This window comes from Melozone crissalis, unplaced genomic scaffold (genome assembly GCF_028551555.1).
Source record: "Melozone crissalis strain CALT ecotype California unplaced genomic scaffold, PUWL_Pcris_2 ptg000242l_1, whole genome shotgun sequence".
Classification (NCBI taxonomy): Eukaryota; Metazoa; Chordata; class Aves; order Passeriformes; family Passerellidae; genus Melozone; species Melozone crissalis.
The window spans coordinates 144,818-168,358 of NW_026536001.1; the positions used below are offsets into that span (position 1 = coordinate 144,818).

Consider the following 23,541-nt stretch of genomic DNA (forward strand, 5'->3'; position numbering starts at 1 on the left):
CCTCCATGCTCTTGGTGCTCTCCATGAATTCTCCACCCAATCCCTCCATGTTCTTGGTGTTCTCCATGAATCCTCCATCCCAACCTCTCCATGCTCTTGGTGCTCTCCATGAATTCTCCACCCCAATCCCTCCATGTTCTTGGTGTTCTCCATGAATTCTCCACCCCAATTTCCTCCATGCTCTTGCTGTTCTCCATGAATCCTCCATGCCAACCCCCCCCCCAGGTCCTTGCAGCTCTCCATGAATCCTCCATGCCAACCCCCCCAGGGTCCTTGCAGCTCTCCATGAATCCTCCATGCCAACCCCCCCAGGTCCTTGCAGCTCTCCATGAATCCTCCATGCCAACCCCCCCAGGTCCTTGCAGCTCTCATGAGTTCTCCTCCTTTCCCCTGCAGGACCCCTCTGATGCTGGCCATCATGAACGGCCACGTGGACTGTGTCCATCTCCTGCTGGACAAGGGCTCCACGCGCCGACGCCGCCGACAAGAGGGGCCGGACCGCGCTGCACCGGGGGGGTGAGTGGGGGTCTGGGGGGCTCCTGCCAGAGAGAGAGAGAGAGAGAGAGAGAGATATAGATATTGATAGGTATTGATAGATATGTAGATGGAGATATAGATAATATAGATAGAGGTATAGATGTAGATGTAGATATAGATAGATATTGGTAGAGATATAGATATATAGATATAGATAGGTATAGATATTAGATATTAGATATAGATATAGATATAGATGGAGATAGAGATAGATATAGAGATAGATGTAGGTATAGGTATAGATATTAGATATAGATATAGATGTTGATAGAGATAGAGACAGATATATAGATATCTATATATATGTAGATACATATATATAGATATATATAGATATACAGATATAGATATATATAGATAGCAATAGAGATATGTAGATATTGATATTGGTATTGATATTGATATTGATAGATATATAGATATCTATTTATATCAATATGTAGATATATAGATATATGGATATATATAGATATAGATAGAGATATGTAGATATAGATATTGATAGGTATTGATAGAGATAGAGATAGAGATAGAGATAGAGATAGAGATAGGTATTGGTAGAGATATAGATATATAGATATAGATGGGTATAGATATTAGATATAGATATAGATAGATATAGATTAGATATAGATATAGATATAGATATAGATGGAGATAGAGATAGATATAGAGATAGATGTAGGTATAGGTATAGATATTAGATATAGATATAGATGTTGATAGAGATAGAGACAGATATATAGATATCTATATATATGCAGATACATAGATATAGATATATATATATATATATAGATATACAGATATAGATATATATAGATAGAAATAGAGATATGTAGATATTGATATTGGGTATTGATATTGATAGATATATAGATATCTATTTATATCAATATGTAGATATATAGATATATGGATATATATAGATAGAGATAAAGATAAAGATATGTAGATATAGATATTGATAGGTATTGATAGATAGAGATAGAGATAGAGGATAGAGATAGAGATAGAGATAGGTATTGGTAGAGATATAGATATATAGATAGAGATGGGTATAGATATTAGATATAGATATAGATATAGATATAGATATAGATATACATATAGATGGAGATAGAGATAGATATAGAGATAGATGTAGGTATAGGTATAGATATTAGATATAGATATAGATGGAGATAGAGATAGAGACAGATATATAGATATCTATAGATATACAGATATAGATATATATAGATAGAAATAGAGATATGTAGATATTGATATTGGTATTGATATTGATAGATATATAGATATCTATTTATATCAATATGTAGATATATAGATATATGGATATATATTGATATAGATAAAGATAAAGATATGTAGATATAGATATTGATAGGTATTGATAGATAGATAGAGATAGAGATAGAGATAGAGATAGAGATAGAGATAGGTATTGGTAGAGATATAGATATATAGATATAGATGGGTATAGATATTAGATATAGATATAGATATAGATATAGATATAGATATAGATATAGATGGAGATAGATATAGAGATAGATGTAGGTATAGGTATGGATATTAGATATAGATATAGATGTTGATAGAGATAGAGACAGATATATAGATATCTATATATATGCAGATACATAGATATATATAGATATATATAGATATACAGATATAGATATATATAGATAGAAATAGAGATATTAGGTATTGATATTGGTATTGATATTGATAGATATATAGATATCTATTTATATCAATATGTAGATATATAGATATATGGATATATATAGATATAGATAAAGATAAAGATATGTAGATATAGATATTGATAGGTATTGATAGATAGAGATAGAGATAGAGATAGAGATAGAGATAGGTATTGGTAGAGATATAGATATATAGATATAGATGGGTATAGATATTAGATATAGATATAGATATAGATATAGATATAGATATAGATATAGATATAGATGGAGATAGATATAGAGATAGATGTAGGTATAGGTATAGATATTAGATATAGATATAGATGGAGATAGAGATAGAGACAGATATATAGATATCTATAGATATACAGATATAGATATATATAGATAGAAATAGAGATATGTAGATATTGATATTGGTATTGATATTGATAGATATATAGATATCTATTTATATCAATATGTAGATATATAGATATATGGATATATATTGATATAGATAAAGATAAAGATATGTAGATATAGATGGAGATAGATATAGAGATAGATGTAGGTATAGGTATAGATATTAGATATAGATATAGATGTTGATAGAGATAGAGACAGATATATAGATATCTATATATATGTAGATACATAGATATATATAGATATATATAGATAGCAATAGAGATATGTAGGTATTGATATTGGTATTGATATTGATAGATATATAGATATCTATTTATATAGATATGTAGATATATAGATATATGGAATATATATAGATATTATAGATAAAGATAGAGATATGTGGATATAGATATTGATAGGTATTGATAGAGAGATATAGAGATAGAGATAGAGATAGGTATTGGTAGAGATATAGATATATAGATATAGATGGGTATAGATATTAGATATAGATATAGATGTAGATAGAGATAGAGATAGAGATTTAGAGATAGATGTAGGTATAGGTATAGATATTAGATATAGATATAGATGTTGATAGAGATAGAGACAGATATATAGATATCTATATATATGTAGATACATATATATAGATATATATAGATATACAGATATAGATATATATAGATAGCAATAGAGATATGTAGATGTTGATATTGGTATTGATATTGATATTGATAGATATATAGATATCTATTTATATAGATATGTAGATAGATATATGGATATATATATAGATATTATAGATAGAGATATGTAGATATAGATATTGATAGGTATTGATAGATAGATAGAGATAGAGATAGGTGTTGGTAGAGATATAGATATATAGATATAGATAGGTATAGATATTAGATATTAGATATTAGATATAGATATAGATGGAGATAGAGATAGATATAGAGATAGATGTAGGTATAGGTATAGATATAGATATAGATGTTGATAGAGATAGAGACAGATATATAGATATCTATATATATGCAGATACATAGATATATATAGATATATATAGATATATATAGATAGCAATAGAGATATGTAGGTATTGATATTGGTATTGATATTGATAGATATATAGATATCTATTTATATCAATATGTAGATATATAGATATATGGATATATATTGATATAGATAAAGATAAAGATATGTAGATATAGATATTGATAGGTATTTAGAGATAGAGATAGAGATAGAGATAGAGATAGGTATTGGTAGAGATATAGATATATAGATATAGATGGATATAGATATTAGATATAGATATAGATATAGATATAGATATAGATATAGATATAGATGGAGATAGAGATAGATATAGAGATAGATGTAGGTATAGGTATAGATATTAGATATAGATATAGATGTTGATAGAGATAGAGACAGATATATAGATATCTATATATATGTAGATACATAGATATACATAGATATATATAGATATATATAGATAGCAATAGAGATATGTAGATATTGGTATTGGTATTGATATTGATAGATATATAGATATCTATTTATATAGATATGTAGATAGATATATGGATATATATAGATATTATAGATAAAGATAGAGATATGTAGATATAGATATTGATAGGTATTGATAGATAGATAGAGATAGAGATAGAGATAGAGATAGGTATTGGTAGAGATATATAGATATAGATAGGTATAGATATTAGATATAGATATAGATATAGATGGAGATAGAGATAGAGATAGAGATAGAGATTGATGTAGGTATAGGTATAGATATAGATGTTGATAGAGATAGAGACATATATAGATATCTATATATATGTAGATACATAGATATATATAGATATATATAGATATACAGATATAGATATATATAGATAGCAATAGAGATATGTAGATATTGATATTGGTATTGATATTGATATTGATAGATATATAGATATCTACCTATATAGATATGTAGATATATAGATATATATAGATATTCTAAATAGAGATAGAGATATGTAGATATAGATATTGATAGGTATTGATATATAGATATAGATATAGATATAGATATAGATATAGATGATATAGATGATAGATGATATAGATATAGATATAGATATAGATATAGATATAGATGTATATATAGATATAGATAGATATAGATATAGGTAGATATAGATAGATGTAGGTATAGATGTAGATGTAGATATAGATATAGATATGTAGATATCTATCTATATAGATATGCAGGGGTATAGACGTATATATAGATATACAGATATAGATATATAGATAGAGATAGAGATAGATATATAGATATTATAGATATATACAGATATCTATCTAGATATGTAGATATATAGATTATATATATCAATATATATAGATATATAGATATCTGTCTATAAAGATATAGACCAAAAAATAAAAACTAAAGCCCGAGGCATCCCACTCAGCCAGCACAGAATCTGAAAAATATACTTTTTATATATATATAAATTTTTTAAAAATATATAATTTGTAAATATAAATATAAATTTAAAAATATATATAAAAAACTAAAACCTGAGCCATCCCACTCAGCTAGCACAAAATCTGTATAAAATAAAAAATACTAAATAAATAAATAATATTTATATAAAACCCTAACCCCTGAGCCAGCACAGAATCTGGATCCCATAAAAGCTGCATTAACCCTTTGCTGGGCTGACTCTGAGCTGGGCTGTGACTGGCTGTGAGGATTGCCTGGCCGTCCTGCTGGACCACGATGTATCTGTATAGAAATGGAGATATAGAGATATATATAGATATATAGATAGAGACATAGATATATAGAGACATAGATATATAGATATAGACATAACAAAATACAAAAAACTAAAGCCTGAGGCATCACACTAAGCCAGCACAGAATCTGAAAAATATAAAAGACATAAAAAATAGAAAAAATAGAAAAATAGAAAAATATTAAAAAATATAAATAGATATGCATATATATAAAATAATTTTTTTAAAAAATCCATTCAAGAGGGCTGTCTGTGTGTCCCCAGGCTGTGACTGGCTGCGAGGACTGCCTGGCCGCCCTGCTGGACCACGGTGTATCTGTATAGAAATGGAGATATAGAGATATGGATATAGATATACAGATATAGATAGAGATATATAGATAGAGATAGAGATAGTGATAGAGATATATAGACACAAAAAAATAAAAAAACCTAAAGCCTGAGGCATCACACTAAGCCAGCACAGAATCTGAAAAATATAAAAAACATGAAAAATAGGAAAAATAGAAAAAATAGAAAAATATTTAAAAATATAGATAGATATACATATATATAAAATAAATTTAAAATGAAATCCATTCAAGAGGGCTGTCTGTGTGTCCCCAGGCTGTGACTGGCTGTGAGGATTGCCTGGCTGCCCTGCTGGACCACGATGTGTCTGTATAGATATGGAGATATAGAGATATGGATATAGATATACAGATATAGATAGAGATATATAGACACAAAAAAATAAAAAAATGTAAAGCCTGAGGCATCACACTAAGCCAGCACAGAATCTGAAAAATATAAAAAATATAAAAATATAAAAATATTCAAAATCCATTAAAGAGGGCTGTCTGTGTGTCCCCAGGCTGTGACTGGCTGCGAGGACTGCCTGGCCGCCCTGCTGGACCACGGTGTATCTGTATAGATATGGAGATATAGAGATATGGATATAGATATACAGATATAGATAGAGATATATAGACACAAAAAAATAAAAAAATGTAAAGCCTGAGGCATCACACTAAGCCAGCACAGAATCTGAAAAATATAAAAAATATAAAAATATAAAAATATTCAAAATCCATTCAAGAGGGCTGTCTGTGTGTCCCCAGGCTGTGACTGGCTGCGAGGATTGCCTGGCCGCCCTGCTGGACCACGGTGTATCTGTATAGAAATGGAGATATAGAGATATATAAATATATATATATAAAATCATTTTTTTTAAAACAATCCATTCAAGAGGGCTGTGTGTGTGTCCCCAGGCTGTGACTGGCTGCGAGGACTGCCTGGCCGCCCTGCTGGACCACGATGCCTTCGTCCTGTGCCGGGACTTCAAGGGCCGCACCCCGATCCACTTCGCCTCGGCCTGCGGGCACCTGGAGGTGCTGCGGACGCTGCTGCGCGCGGCGCTGTCCACCGACCCGCTGGACGCCGTGGTGGACTACAGCGGCTACTCGCCCATGCACTGGGCCTCCTACAGTGGTGAGAGCCGAAACTCTGGAGTTTTGGGGTTTTTCTGCATTTTTGGGGGGATTTTCTGGGGGTTTGGGGGTTTTTTTTTGTTTTTTTCTGGGTTTTTGGGTGCGTGGACTACGGCGGCTGCTCGCCCATGCACTGGGCCTCCTACAGTGGTGAGAGCCTGCTCTAATCAAAAATCCAAATGGTCCTCTTGTTCTTGTGGAGTTTGAGGGTTGTCCTGCTTTTTTTGGGATTTTCTGGGGGTTTGGGGGTTTTTTTGGGTCCATAAACTACAGCGGCTGCTCGCCCATGCACTGGGCCTCCTACAGTGGTGAGAACCTGATTTATTCCAAAACACAAATGGTTCTCTTCTACTTTTAGGGTTTTTGGGGGTTTTGGGGGTTTTTCTGGGATTTTTCTGGAGTTTTTCTGCAGTTTTTTGGGGTTTGGGGTTTCATTTTTGGTCCGTGGACTACAGCGGCTGCTCGCCCATGCACTGGGCCTCCTACAGTGGTGAGAACCTGATTTACTCCAAAACCCAAATGGCTCTCCTCTTCTTTTGGGTTTTTTTTTTTTTTTTTGAGTTTTTCTGGGTTTTCGGGGGTTTTTCGGGATTTTTTTTCTGATTTTTTGAGGGGGTTTTTTGGGTCCGTGGGACTGCGGTGGCTGCTCGCCCACGCACTGGGCCTCCTACAGCGGTGAGACCCTGATCTACTGCAAAACCCGAATGGTCTTCACCTCATTATGGGTTTTGGGGTTTTTTTGGTTTTTTTCTGGAGTTTTTCTGGGGTTTTGGGGGGTTTTTTTAGGTTTTTCTGGGTTTTGGGGGGTTTTTTGGGTGCGTGGACTACAGCGGTTCCTCACCCATGCACTGGGCCTCCCACAGTGGTGAGAACCTGATTTACTCCAAAACACAAATGGTCTTCCTGGTTTTGTAGAGTTTTGGGGTTTTTCTGGAGTTTTTTGAGTTTTTTCGGGGTGTTTTTGGGTGCGTGGACTACAGCGGTTCCTCACCCATGCACTGGGCCTCCCACAGTGGTGAGACCATGAGCCACTCCAAAACCCAAATGGTTCTCCTCTTCTTTTGGGGTTTTGGGGGGTTTTTGGGGGTTTTTTTGGGATTTTTCCTGAGTTTTTCTGCGTTTTTTTTGGTTTTTGGGGTTTCATTTTTCGTTCGTGGACTACAGCGGTTCCTCGCCCATGCACTGAGCCTCCTACAGTGGTGAGAACCTGATCTACTCCAAAATCCAGCTGGTCCTCCTCTTCTTTAGGATTTTGAGGCTTTTGGGGTTTTTTTTTCTGGAGTTTTTCTGGGTTTTTTTGAGTTTTTTCTGAGTTTTTTTTTTGTTTTTTTGGGTCTATGGACTGCAGCTGTTCCTCACCCATGCACTGGGCCTCCTACAGTGGTGAGAACCTGATTTACTCCAAAACACAAATGGTCTTCCTGGTTTTGTAGAGTTTTGGGGTTTTTCTGGAGTTTTTTGAGTTTTTTCGGGGTGTTTTTGGGTCTGTGGACTACAGCGGCTGCTCGCCCATGCACTGGGCCTCCTACAGTGGTGAGAACCTGATTTATTCCAAAACACAAATGGTTCTCTTCTACTTTTAGGGGTTTTTGGGGGTTTTGGGGGTTTTTCTGGGATTTTTCTGGAGTTTTTCTGCAGTTTTTTGGGGTTTGGGGTTTCATTTTTGGTCCGTGGACTACAGCGGCTGCTCGCCCATGCACTGAGCCTCCTACAGTGGTGAGAGCCTCATCCACTCAAAAATCCACATTGTCCTCTTGCTCATTTGGGGTTTTGGGGGGTTTTTTTGAGTTTTGTGGGGTTTTTGGGGGGATTTTGGGGTCCATGGTGGACTACAGCAGCTACCCGCCCATGCACTGGGCCTCCTACAGTGGTGAGAGCCTGATCTACTCCGAAATCCAACTGGTCCTTCTCCTCTTTTGGGTTTTTTTGGGGTCTTTTGGGGGGGGTTTTTCTGAATTTTTTTGGTTGAGATTGGGTTGGTGATGGACTACAGCGGCTCCTCGCCCATGCACTGGGCCTCCCACAGTGGTGAGACCGTGATGCACTCCAGAATCCAAATGGTTCTCCCTTGGCTCAGCTCGGGAAGCGATGGGGAGGAATTTGGGTCCCTTGGAGCTTTTTGGGTATTCCCAGAGCCGTCCCAGCCCCTGGCATTGGGATCCCGCAGGGTTTGAAGGCAAGAAGATTTGGGAAGGGTTTTTTGAGTCTGTCCCCCTGTGCTGGCACTGCTGGGGCCCCTCCAGTTGGGAGCCCTCCTGGCCACAGAGACATTGAGGGGCTGGAGCAGCAGGAGAAGGTTCTGGAGAAGCTCTGAGGGAGCTGGGAAGGGGCTCAGCCTGGAGGGAAGGAGGATCAGGGGGGAATTTTCACCCCAGAACTCCCTGGTGGGAGAGCAGGGTCGGGATCTGCTCCCAGGAACGCCAAGTGGAGAAGGAACAGCCCCGAATTCCTCCAGGAGAAGTTCAGGATGGACATCAGGAGGAATGAAAGGTGGTCAGGCTTTGGAAGTGCCTGAAAGAAAGAAGTTCAGAGGGGAATTTTCACCCCAAAACTCCCTGATGGGAGAGTGGAGCCAGGTGGGATCAAAATCTGCTCCCAGGGGACACCAGGACAAGAGGAAATGGCCCCAAACTCCTCCAGGAGTAGTTCAGGATGGACATGAGAAGGAATTTCCTCATGGAAAAGGTGGTCAGGCTTTGGAGCTGCCTGGAGGAAAGAAGTTCAGGGGGGAATTTTCACCCCACAAGTCCCTGATGGGAGAGCAGGGTCAGGATCTGCTCCCAGGAACGCCAAGTGGAGAAGGAACAGCCCCAAATTCCTCCAGGAGAAGTTCAGGGTGGACACCAGGAGGAATAAAAGATGGTCAGGCTTTGGAACTGCCTGGAACAGGAGACTCACGAGGGGAATTTTCAGCCCAGGGTCAGGATCTGCTCCCAGGGAACACCAGGGTGAGAGGGAACAGCCCCAGATTCCTCCAGGAGAGGGTCAGGAACAGCCCCGAACTCCTCCAGGAGAGGGTCAGGAACAGCCCCAAACTCCTCCAGGAGAGGGTCAGGAACAGCCCCAGATTCCTCCAGGAGAAGTTCAGGAACAGCCCCGAACTCCTCCAGGAGAGGCTCAGGAACAGCCCCGAACTCCTCCAGGAGAGGCTCAGGAACAGCCCCAAACTCCTCCAGGAGAGGGTCAGGAACAGCCCCAAACTCCTCCAGGAGAGGGTCAGGAACAGCCCCAAACTCCTCCAGGAGAGGCTCAGGAACAGCCCCAAACTCCTCCAGGAGAAGTTCAGGATGGACATCAGGTGGAATAAAAGGTGGTCAGGCTTTGGAGCTGCCTGGAGGAAAGGAGGTTCAGAGGGGAATTTTCACCCCAAAACTCCCTGATGGGAGAGTGGAGCCAGGTGGGATCAAAATCTGCTCCCAGGGAGCACCAGGACAAGAGGAAATGGCCCCAAATTCCTCCAGGAGAAGTTCAGGATGGACATGAGAAGGAATTTCCTCATGGAAAAGGTGGTCAGGCTTTGGAACTGCCTGGAACAGGAGACTCACAAGGGGAATTTTCAGCCCAGGGTCAGGATCTGCTCCCAGGGGAGAGGTTCAGGGTGGACACCAGGGAAATTTCCTCCTGGCAAAGGTGGGGGAACTGCCTGGAGAACAGGATCAGGAGGGAATTTTCACCCCAAAACTCCCTGGTGGGAGAGCAGGGTCAGGATCTGCTCCCAGGGAACACCAGGGTGAGAGGGAACAGCCCCAGATTCCTCCAGGAGAGGCTCAGGAACAGCCCCAAACTCCTCCAGGAGAAGTTCAGGATGGACATCAGGAGGAATAAAAGGTGGTCAGGCTTTGGAAGTGCCTGAAAGAAAAAAGTTCAGAGGGGAATTTTCACCCCAAAACTCCAGGGTCAGGATCTGCTGCCATGAGCAGCAGGAGGAGAAGGAACAGCCCCAAACTCCTCCAGGAGAGGGTCAGGAACAGCCCCAGATTCCTCCAGGAGAGGGTCAGGAACAGCCCCAAACTCCTCCAGGAGAGGCTCAGGAACAGCCCCAAACTCCTCCAGGAGAGGCTCAGGAACAGCCCCAGATTCCTCCAGGAGAGGGTCAGGAACAGCCCCAAACTCCTCCAGGAGAGGCTCAGGAACAGCCCCAAACTCCTCCAGGAGAGGCTCAGGAACAGCCCCAGATTCCTCCAGGAGAGGGTCAGGAACAGCCCCAAACTCCTCCAGGAGAGGGTCAGGAACAGCCCCAAACTCCTCCAGGAGAGGGTCAGGAACAGCCCCAAACTCCTCCAGAAGTTCAGGATGGACATCAGGAGGAATGGAAGGTGGTCAGGCCATGGAGGTGCCCAGGTTTGGTGTCCCCATCCCTGAGGTGACCACAGGACTGGACGTGGCACTCAGGGTTTGGGGTCACTCCCAGCTTGGATTGGATGATCTGGGGGGGGGGGGGGGGGATTTTCCAGGATTTTTGGGATTTTTGGGATTTTTGGGATTTTTGGGATTTAGGGAAAAGCTGCTCCAGCTGCTGTTGTGTCTCCCCAGGGCACGAAGATTGTCTTGAATTGTTACTTGAACACAACCCGTTCGCTTACCTGGAAGGAAACCCCTTTACTCCATTGCACTGTGCAGTGTAAGTGACACCCCAAAATAAAACGCAAATAATTCTTCCAAAGCAATTTGGCAAAGGGAATTTTACCCCAAAAATAATTCCAATAATTGCAGGCCTTGGAGTCCCTGGGATGGGCTGAAAGGGGAATTTTACCTAAAAATAATTCAAATTATTCCAGGCCTTGGAGTCCCTGAAATGGGGTGAAAAGGGAATTCTACCCCAAAATAATTCTGAGATTTGGAGCCCCTGGGATGGGCTGAAAGGGGAATTTTACCTAAAAATAATTCAAATTATTCCAGGCATTGAAGCCTCTGGGTTGGGGTGAAAAGGGAATTTTACCCCAAAATAATTCTGAGATTTGGAGCCCCTGAAATGGGGTGAAAAAGGAATTTTACCTAAAAATAAATGTGAGGTTTGGAGCCCCTGGGATGGGTTGAAAAGGGAATTCTACCCCAAAATAATTCTGGGGTTTGGAGCCCCTGGGTTGAAAAAGGAATTTTACCCCAAAAATAATTCCAATAATTCGAGGCCTTGGAGTCCCTGGAATGGGCTGAAAAGGGAATTTTAGAGCAAAAATTATTCTGGGGTTTGGTGCCCCTGAAACGGGGTGAAAAAGGAATTTTACCCCAAAATAATTCAGGGGTTTGGAGCCTGAAAAGGGAATTTTACCCCAAAATAATTCTGGGATTTGGAGCCCCTGGGATGGGCTGACAGGGGGAATTTTACCTAAAAATAATTCAAATTATTCCAGGCCTTGGAGTCCCTGAAATAGGGTGAAAGGGGAATTTTACCCCAAAATAATTCTGGGATTTGGAACCTGAAAAGGGAATTCTACCCCAAAATAATTCTGGATTATTGCAAATAATTCTTCCAAAGTAATTTGGCAAAGGGAATTTTACCCCAAAAATAATTCCAATAATTGCAGGCCTTGGAGTCCCTGGGATGGGCTGAAAGGGGAATTTTACCTAAAAATAATTCAAATTATTCCAGGCCTTGGAGTCCCTGAAATGGGGTGAAAAGGGAATTCTACCCCAAAATAATTCTGGGATTTGGAGCCCCTGGGATGGGCTGACAGGGGAATTTTACCTAAAAATAATTCAAATTATTCCAGGCATTGAAGCCTCTGGGTTGGGGTGAAAAGGGAATTTTACCCCAAAATAATTCTGAGATTTGGAGCCCCTGAAATGGGGTGTAAAAGGAATTTTACCTAAAAATAAATGCGGGGTTTGGAGCCCCTGGGATGGGTTGAAAAGGGAATTTTAGACCAAAATAATTCTGGGATTTGGAGCCCCTGGGTTGAAAAAGGAATTTTACCCCCAAAAATAATTCCAATAATTCGAGGCCTTGGAGTCCCTGGAATGGGCTGAAAAGGGAATTTTAGAGCAAAAATAATTCTGGGGTTTGGTGCCCCTGAAACGGGGTGAAAAAGGAATTTTACCCCAAAATAATTCAGGGGTTTGGAGCCTGAAAAGGGAATTTTACCCCAAAATAATTCTGGGATTTGGAGTCCCTGGGATGGGCTGACAGGGGAATTTTACCTAAAAATAATTCAAATTATTCCAGGCCTTGGAGTCCCTGAAATGGGGTGAAAGGGGAATTTTACCCCAAAATAATTCTGGGATTTGGAGCCCCTGGGATGGGTTGAAAAGGGAATTTTAGACCAAAATAATTCAGGGGTTTGGAGCCTGAAAAGGGAATTTTGCCCCAAAATAATTCTGGGGTTTGGAGCCCCTGAAATGGGGTGAAAAGGGAATTTTAGACCAAAATTATTTTGGGGTTTGGAGCCCCTAAAATGGGGTGAAAAAAGAATTTTACCCCAAAATTATTCTGGGATTTGGAGCCCCTGGGATGGGTTGAAAAGAGAATTTTACCCCCAAAATAATCCAAAAAATTCGAGGCCTTGGAGCCTCTGGGATGGGCTGAAAAGGGAATTTTACCCCAAAATAATTCTAATAATTCCAGGCCTTGGAATTTATGGGTTGGGGTGAAAAGGGAATTTTACCCCAAAATAATTCCAGGCCTTGGATGGGCTGAAAGGGGAATTTTATCTAAAAATAATTCCAATAATTCCAGGCCTTGGATCCCCCAAAAAGGGAATTTTATCCCAAATATCTGCAGGCCTTTAAACCTATGGGATGGGCTGAAGGGAGAGTTTTACCCCAAAAATAATTCCAATTATTCCAGGCCTTGGAACTTATGGGATGGGCTGAAAAAGGAATTTTACCCCAAAATAATTCTGGGGTTTGGAGCCTGAAAAGGGAATTCTACCCCAAAATAATTCTGGGATTTGGAGCCTGAAAAGGGAATTTGACCCCAAAATAATTCTGGGATTTGGAGCCTCTGGGATGGGCTGAAAAGGGAATTTTAATTAAAAATAAATGCGGGGTTTGGAGCCCCTGAAATGGGGTGAAAAGGGAATTTTACCCCAAAATTATTCTGGGGTTTGAGGTTGCTGAAGTGGGGTGAAAAAGGAATTTTCCCTAAAAATAATTCAAATTATTCCAGGCCTTGGAGCCTCTGGGATGGGCTGAAAGGGGAATTTTAGAGCAAAAATAATTCTGGGGTTTGGTGCCCCTGAAATGGGGTGAAAAGGGAATTTTACCCCAAAATAATTCTGGGGTTTGAGGTTGCTGAAGTGGGGTGAAAAGAGAATTTTACCCTCAAATTAATTCAAAAAATTCCAGGCCTTGGAGCCTCTGGGATGGGCTGAAAAGGGAATTTTACCCCAAAATAATTCTAATAATTCCAGGCCTTGGAATTTATGGGATGGGCTGAAAAGGGAATTTTACCTAAAAATAATTGAAATGATTTTATTCTCCCCCTGTCAGAATTAACAACCAGGACGGCACTGCTGAAATGCTGCTGGAAGCATTGGGTGCCAAGATTGTCAATAGCAGAGATGCCAAAGGAAGGTGAGCGTTCAATTATGGATTTTAATTATTAATTCGTTCATTTATTAATAATTCTAATGTGGTACATTTACTTTATCAATATTAATTTACTGATATTTTTAATTTACCAAAATTGCTTCATTAATATTAATCGTTGATAATGAGAAAGTGTGAAATTTATGAAATATTTTTTAAATTATAATATAATTTTTGAAATTAAGTGTAGTATATTATATATTTATTATATATTATATTTATATATTATTATTATATATTATATATTATATATTATATATATTATATTATATTATATTATATTATATTATATTATATTATATTATTGTATATTATATTAGATTAGATTATATTAAATATTTTATATTATATTATATTATATATAATTATATAAGATAGTATAATATATATATTATATATAAATATATATAATTATATATTATATTATATTATATTATATTATATTATATTATACATGTATATAATATATATTATATTTATATATTGTATTATATTTATTATATATTATATATTATATATTATATTATATTATATTATATTATATTACATTATATTATATTATATTATATTATATTATATTATATTATTATATTTATTATATATACTATATTATATATAGTATATTATATATACTATATTATATATACTATATTATATATTATATATAATTATAGTATTTTTAAAATTAAAAATATCAAATAAAAATGAGTATTTAAACTATTAAATAAAAATATGAATATTATGAAAATACAAACTCAAAACTACGAATATTATTAAAATATTAACTAAAAATATTAATATTATGAAAATGAAAAATATGAAAATGGAAAATGAAAAATATTAAATGAAATGAAATTAAATTAAATTAAATGAAAAATATTAATATTATGAAAATAGGAACTAAATAAATTTCATATTATGAAGAAATGAAATGTAAATCTTTCATCCCCCCTTGCTGCCGTGTCCCAGGACCCCCCTCCACGCCGCCGCCTTCGCCGACAACGTGCGGGGGCTGCGGCTGCTGCTGCGCCACCAGGCCCTGGTGGACCCGGCCGACAAGATGGGCAGGACCCCGCTGATGGTGGCATCGGAGCACGGGCACGCGGCGGCACTGGGTGGGTATTGATGGTGGCATCGGAGCACGGGCACGCGGCGGCACTGGGGGGGTACCGAGGGTGGCATCGGAGCACGGGCACGCGGCGGCACTGGGTGGGTATTGATGGTGGCATCGGAGCACGGGCACGCGGCGGCACTGGGGGGGGTACCGAGGGTGGCATCGGAGCACGGGCACGCGGCGGCACTGGGTGGGTATTGATGGTGGCATCGGAGCACGGGCACGCGGCGGCACTGGGGGGGTACCGAGGGTGGCATCGGAGCACGGGCACGCGGCGGCACTGGGTGGGTACAGAGAGGGGCATCGGAGCACGGGCACGCGGCGGCACTGGGTGGGTACAGAACGGGCACACGGCGGCACTGGGTGGGTACCGAGGGTGGCATCTCAGAACAGGCACACGGTGGCACTGGGTGGGTACAGAGCGGGCACACGGTGGCACTGGGTGGGTACCGAGGGTGGCATCTCAGAACAGGCACACGGTGGCACTGGGTGGGTACAGAGCGGGCACACGGCGGCACTGGGTGGGTACCGAGGGTGGCATCGGAGCACGGGCACGCGGCGGCACTGGGTGGGTACCGAGGGTGGCATCTCAGAACAGGCACACGGCGGCACTGGGTGGGTACCGAGGGTGGCATCGGAGCACGGGCACGCGGCGGCACTGGGGGGGTACCGAGGGTGGCATCGGAGCACGGGCACGCGGCGGCACTGGGTGGGTATTGATGGTGGCATCGGAGCACGGGCACGCGGCGGCACTGGGTGGGTACAGAGAGGGGCATCGGAGCACGGGCACGCGGCGGCACTGGGTGGGTATTGATGGTGGCATCGGAGCATGGGCACGCGGCGGCACTGGGTGGGTACCGAGGGTGGCATCGGAGCACGGGCACGCGGCGGCACTGGGTGGGTATTGATGGTGGCATCGGAGCACGGGCACGCGGCGGCACTGGGTGGGTACAGAGAGGGGCATCGGAGCACGGGCACGTGGCGGCACTGGGTGGGTATTGATGGTGGCATCGGAGCACGGGCACAGGGCAGCACTGGGTGGGTACTGAGGGTGGCACTGGGTGGGTACCAATGGTAGCACTGGGTGGGTACAGAACGGGCACGCGGCAGCACTGGGTGGGTACTGAGGGTGGCACTGGGTGGGTACCAATGGTAGCACTGGGTGGGTACAGAACGGGCACGCGGCAGCACTGGGTGGGTACCGAGGGTGGCATCGGAGCACGGGCACACGGCAGCACTGGGTGGGTAGAGAGCGGGCACACGGCGGCACCGGGTGGGTACCAAGGGTGGCACTGGGTGGGTACAGAGCGGGCACACGGCGGCACTGGGTGGGTACAGAGACGGGCATTGGAGAACGGGCACACGGCAGCACTGGGTGGGTACCGAGGGTGGCATCGCAGAACGGGCACACGGCGGCACTGGGTGGGTACTGAGGGTGGTATCACAGAATTTATATATATTATATAATATATATAAATATATAAAATATATCTATATAAAAACCTGAGACACCACACCATGAATGTCACAACTACAGCCTAAAGCAGCACAAAATCTGAAAAAATAAATATAATATATGAAAAATATATAATATATTATATATAGAAAATATTTTTATATAATATATATAAATATAATATATAAAATAATATATAATATATATTTTAAACATAAAATATATAAAATATATCTACATAAAAACCTGGGGCACCACACCGTGAATGTCACAACTACAGCCTAAAGCAGCACAAAATCTGAAAAAATAAATATAATATATGAAAAATATATAATATATTATATATAGAAAATATTTTTATATAATATATATAAAATAATATATAATATATATTTTAAACATAAAATATATAAAATATATCTACATAAAAACCTGAGACACCACACCGTGAATGTCACAACTACAGCCTAAAGCAGCACAAAATCTGAAAAAATAAATATAATATATGAAAAATATATCATATATTATATATAAAAAATATTTTATATATAATATGTATAAATATAATATATAAAATAATATATAATATATATTTTAAACATAAAATATATAAAATATATCTATATAAAAACCTGAGACACCACACCATGAATGTCACAACTACAGCCTAAAGCAGCACAAAATCTGAAAAAATAAATATAATATATGAAAAATATATATTATATATATAAAATATTTTATATATCATATATATAAATATAATATATAAAATAATATATAATATATATTTTAAACATAAAATATATAAAATATATCTATATAAAAACCTGGGGCACCACACCATCAATGTCACAACTACAGCCTAAAGCAGCACAAAATCTGAAAAAATAAATATAATTTATGAAAAATATATATTATATATATAAAATATTTTATATATCATATATATAAATATAATATATAAAATAATATATAATATATATTTTAAACATAAAATATATAAAATATATCTATATAAAAACCTGAGGCACCACACCATGAATGTCGCAACTACAGCCTAAAGCAGCACAAAATCTGAAAAAATAAATATAATTTATGAAAAATATATATTATATATAGAAAATATTTTATATATCATATATATAAATATAATATATAAAATAATATATAATATATATTTTAAACATAAAATATATAAAATATATCTACATAAAAACCTGGGGCACCACACCATCAATGTCACAACTACAGCCTAAAGCAGCACAAAATCTGAAAAAATAAATATAATATATGAAAAATATATAATATATTATATATAGAAAATATTTTTATATAATATATATAAAATAATATATAATATATATTTTAAACATAAAATATATAAAATATATCTACATAAAAACCTGAGACACCACACCATGAATGTCACAACTACAGCCTAAAGCAACACAAAATCTGAAAAATCAATATATAAAATACGTAAAATATTTTTTAAAAAATTATAAATAGCTGAGGCATCAGGGTGCTGCTCTCCCAGAGCTGTCCCCTCTCCTGGCAGCCCCTGGGGACATTTTCTGCCTCTTCCTCACCAGTTCTCCTCCTCCTCCTCCTCCTCCTCCTCCCTGCAGAGTTCCTGCTGTTCCAGGCGAAAGCGAACATTGCTGTGCTGGACGTCAACAAGAACACAGCTCTTCACCTGGCCTGCAGCAAGGTGGGCATGGGCGGGCAGGGGGCACCTCTGGGGCACCTGGCTGTCCTCCTGGGCCGTGGTGGCACCCACAGCCTGCTGGTCACTTGGTCCAGTTCATGGTGGCACCCACAGCCTGCTGGTCACTTGGTCCAGGCCATGGTGGTCACTCCCAACCCATGGTGGTCACTTTGTCCATTCTATGGTGGCACCCACAGCCTGGTGGTCACTTGGTTCAAGCCATGGTGGTCACTTTGTCCATTCCATGGTGGTCACTCCCAACCCATGGTGGTCACTCCCAACCCATGGTGGTCACTTTTTCCAAGCCACGGTGGTCACTTGGTCCAAGCCATGGTGGCACCCAGAGCCTGGTGGTCACTTGGTCCAAGCCATGGTGGTCACTCCCAACCCATGGTGGTCACTCCCAACCCATGGTGGTCACTTTGTCCATTCCATGGTGGCACCCACAGCCTGGTGGTCACTTTGTCCAGTTCATGGTGGCACCCACAGCCTGCTGGTCACTTGGTTCAAGCCATGGTGGTCACTTTGTCCAGTTCATGGTGGCAACCAGAGCCTGGTGGTCACTTGGTCCAAGCCATGGTGGCACCCAGAGCCTGGTGGTCACTTGGTCCCAGCCATGGTGGTCACTCCCAACCCATGGTGGCACCCAGAGTCTGGTGATCACTTTGTCCAAGCCACGGTGGCACCCAGAGCCTGGTGGTCACTTGGTCCAACCCATGGTGGTCACTTGGTCCAACCCATGGTGGTCACTTGGTTCAAGCCATGGTGGCAACCAAAGGCTTGTGGTCACTTTGTCCATTCCATGGTGGAAACCAGAGCCTTGTGGTCACTTGGTTCAAGCCATGGTGGTCACTTTGTCCATTCCATGGTGGTCACTCCCAACCCATGGTGGTCACTCCCAAACCACGTTGGTCACTTTGTCCAAGCCACGGTGGCACCCACAGCCTTGTGGTCACTTTGTCCAACCCGTGGTGGTCACTTTGTCCAAGCCACGGTGGCACCCACAGCCTGGTGGTCACTTGGTCCAGTTCATGGTGGCAACCAGAGCCTGGTGGTCACTTGGTCCAACCCATGGTGGTCACTTGGTTCAAGCCATGGTGGTCACTCCCATTCCATGGTGGTCACTCCCAAACCATGGTGGTCACTTCATTCAAGCCATGGTGGCAACCAGAGCCTTGTGATCACTTTGTCCAACCCGTGGTGGTCACTTTGTCCATTCCGTGGTGACAACCAGAGCCTCACAGTCACTTTGTCCAGGCCATGGTGGTCACTTCGTCCAAGCCATGATGGACTTTGTCCGACCCATGGTGGTCACTTTGTCCAACCCATGGTGGCAGCCAAAGCCTTGTGGTCACTTTGTCCAACCCGTGGTGGTCACTTTGTCCATTCCATGGTGGTCACATTGTCGAAGCCATGGTGGTCACTCTCAAGCCATGGTGGCAACCAGAGCCTTGTGGTCACCTTGTCCAACCCATGGTGGTCACTTTGTCCAAGCCATGGTGTTCACTTTGTCCAGCGCGTGGTGGTCACTTTGTCCAACCCATGGTGGTCACTTTGTCCAACCCATGGTGGTCACTCCCAAGCCACGGTGGCAACCAGAGCCTTGTGGTCACCTTGTCCATCCCATGGTGGTCACTTTGTCCATTCCATGGTGGTCACTTGGTCCAAGCCATGGTGGCAACCAAAGGCTTGTGGTCACTTTGTCCATTCCATGGTGGCAACCAGAGCCTCATAGTCACTTTGTCCAGGCCATGGTGGACTTTGTCCGACCCATGGTGGTCACTTTGTCCAAGCCATGGTGGTCACTTCAACCAAGCCATGATGGACTTTGTCCGACCCATGGTGGTCACTTTGTCCAAGCCATGGTGGCAACCAGGGCCTTGTGGTCACTTTGTCCAACCTGTGGTGGTCACTCCCCGGCCATGATGGCAATCAGAGCCTTGTGGTCATTTTGTCCAACCCATGGTGGCAACCAGAGGTTTGTGGTCACTTTGTCCAACCCGTGGTGGTCACTTTGTCCAAGCCATGGTGGTCACTCCCAAGCCATGGTGGTCACTTTGCCCAAGCCATGGTGGTCACTTTGTCCATTCCATGGTGGTCACATTGTCGAAGCCATGGTGGTCACTCCCAAGCCATGGTGGCAACCAGAGCCTTGTGGTCACCTTGTCCAACCCGTGGTGGTCACTTCGTCCAAGCCACGGTGGCAACCAGAGGTTTGTGGTCACTTTGTCCAACCCATGGTGGTCACTCCCAACCCATGGTGGTCACTTTGTCCAACCCATGGTGGTCACTCCCAACCCATGGTGGTCACTTTGTCCAACCCGCGGTGGTCACTCCCAAGCCATGGTGGCACCCAGAGGCTCGTGGTCACTCTGTCCCCACCAAGGAGGGGAAGGTGAAGGCCAGCAGGTGCCAGGGTGACCTGGGGGAGCAGGACAGTTCAGGGGAGGGTTCTCCTGCCCTGAATGTCCCCGTGTGTCCCCAGGGCCATGAAAAGTGTGCCTTGTTGATCCTGGGGGAAACCCAAGACCTTGGCCTTATCAATGCAAGTAACAGTGCTCTGCAGATGTGAGTGCACAGCTGGGAAACCGGGCAAACTGGGCAAACTGGGAATGGGCAAACTGGGAATGGGCAAACCGGGAATGGGCAAACTGGGCAAACTGGGGGGACTGGGAATAGGGAAACTGGGGGGACTGGGAATGGGCAAACTGGGCAAACTGGGAATGGGCAAACTGGGAATGGGCAAACTGGGCAAACTGGGCAAACTGGGAATGGGCAAACTGGGAATGGGCAAACCGGGAATGGGCAAACTGGGCAAACTGGGGGGACTGGGAATAGGGAAACTGGGGGGACTGGGAATGGGCAAACCGGGAATGGGCAAACTGGGCAAACTGGGCAAACCGGGAATGGGCAAACTGGGCAAACTGGGGGGACTGGGAATGGGCAAACCGGGAATGGGCAAACTGGGCAAACTGGGGGGACTGGGAATGGGCAAACTGGGCAAACTGGGGGGACTGGGAATGGGCAAACCGGGAATGGGCAAACTGGGAAAACTGGGGGGACTGGGAATAGGGAAACTGGGGGGACTGGGAATGGGCAAACTGGGCAAACTGGGGGGACTGGGAATGGGCAAACTGGGAATGGGCAAACTGGGCAAACTGGGCAAACTGGGGGGACTGGGAATGAGGAAACTGGGGGGACTGGGAATGGGCAAACTGGGGGGACTGGGAATGGGCAAACTGGGCAAACTGGGGGGACTGGGAATGGGCAAACTGGGCAAACTGGGAATGGGCAAACTGGGGGGACTGGGAATGAGGAAACTGGGGGGACTGGGAATGGGCAAACTGGGCAAACTGGGGGGACTGGGAATGGGCAAACTGGGGGGGACTGGGAATGGGCAAACTGGGGGGACTGGGAATGGGCAAACTGGGCAAACTGGGGGGACTGGGAATGGGGAAACTGGGGGGACTGGGAATGGGCAAACTGGGCAAACTGGGCAAACTGGGAATAGGGAAACTGGGGGGACTGGGAATGGGGAAACTGGGCAAACTGGGAATGGGCAAACTGGGCAAACTGGGCAAACTGGGAATGGGCAAACCGGGAATGGGCAAACTGGGCAAACTGGGGGGACTGGGAATGGGGAAACTGGGCAAACTGGGCAAACTGGGCAAACTGGGAATGGGCAAACTGGGAAAACTGGGGGGACTGGGAATAGGGAAACTGGGGGGACTGGGAATGGGGAAACTGGGCAAACTGGGCAAACTGGGGGGACTGGGAATGAGGAAACTGGGGGGACTGGGAATGGGCAGACTGGGCAAACTGGGGGGACTGGGAATGGGGAAACTGGGGGGACTGGGAATGGGGAAACTGGGCAAACTGGGCAAACTGGGGGGACTGGGAATGGGGAAACTGGGGGGACTGGGAATGAGGAAATTGGGGGGACTGGGATTGGGGAAACTGGGCAAACTGGGCAAACTGGGGGGACTGGGAATGGGGAAACTGGGGGGACTGGGAATGAGGAAATTGGGGGGACTGGGATTGGGGAAACTGGGCAAAGTGGGCAAACGGCAAACTGGGGGGACTGGGAATGAGGGGGAAAATGGGGGGACTGGGAATGGGGAAGCTGGGAATGGGGAAACTGGGGGGACTGGGAATGAGGGAACTGAGGGGACTGGGAATGGGGAAGCTGGGAATGGGGGGGAAATAGGGGACTGGGAAGAAATGGGAATGGGGGAACTGGGAATGTGGGAATGGGGGAACACTGGGAAGTGTGAACAGGCAAGCCACAAGCCCACCCTTGAAACCACTCAAAGATTTTGGCACGGGGTGTTCTGTGGGGTTTTGGGGTGAGGCTTTGGGGCAGGATTTTGTGGTAGAGTTTTGTGGTGAAGTTTTGGGGTGGGATTTCAGGGTAGGATTTTGGGGTGGGATTTCGGGTGGATTTTAGGGTGGGATTTAGGGGCTGTAATGATATTTTCCCCCCTCCCCAGGCCGCTGCACATCGCGGCGCGGAACGGCCTGGCCTCGGTGGTGCAGGCCCTGCTCAGCCGCGGGGCCACCGTGCTGGCTGTGGATGAAGAAGGTGAGGGTGAGTGTGAGTGTGAGTGTGAGTATGAGTGTGTGAGTGTGAGTGTGAGAGTGTGTGTGCCCCGGGGCTCCTGTGGGGCTGCAGCCACCCTGGGGAGCGCCCAGAGCCCGGGGAGTGCTCAGCCACAGCCCCCCAGAACATCCTCCCTCTCCCCATCCCATACCCCAGAACCCCACACCCTCAGAAACTCACACGCCATCCCACAACCCCAC

The 23,541-nt window shown here is 42.7% G+C and overlaps 1 protein-coding gene across 1 annotated transcript in view; it reads left to right on the top strand.

Annotated features, from left to right (window-relative positions):
* Positions 1 to 23,541, top strand: part of ANKRD52 (ankyrin repeat domain 52) — a 59,010-nt gene that overhangs the window by 34,152 nt on the left and 1,317 nt on the right. The window contains 9 exon segments of the mRNA XM_054294333.1: positions 397 to 469; positions 471 to 516; positions 6,698 to 6,937; positions 11,470 to 11,557; positions 14,365 to 14,448; positions 15,433 to 15,578; positions 18,662 to 18,744; positions 21,227 to 21,309; positions 23,232 to 23,323. Coding sequence (XP_054150308.1) covers positions 397 to 469; positions 471 to 516; positions 6,698 to 6,937; positions 11,470 to 11,557; positions 14,365 to 14,448; positions 15,433 to 15,578; positions 18,662 to 18,744; positions 21,227 to 21,309; positions 23,232 to 23,323 — 935 coding nt within the window.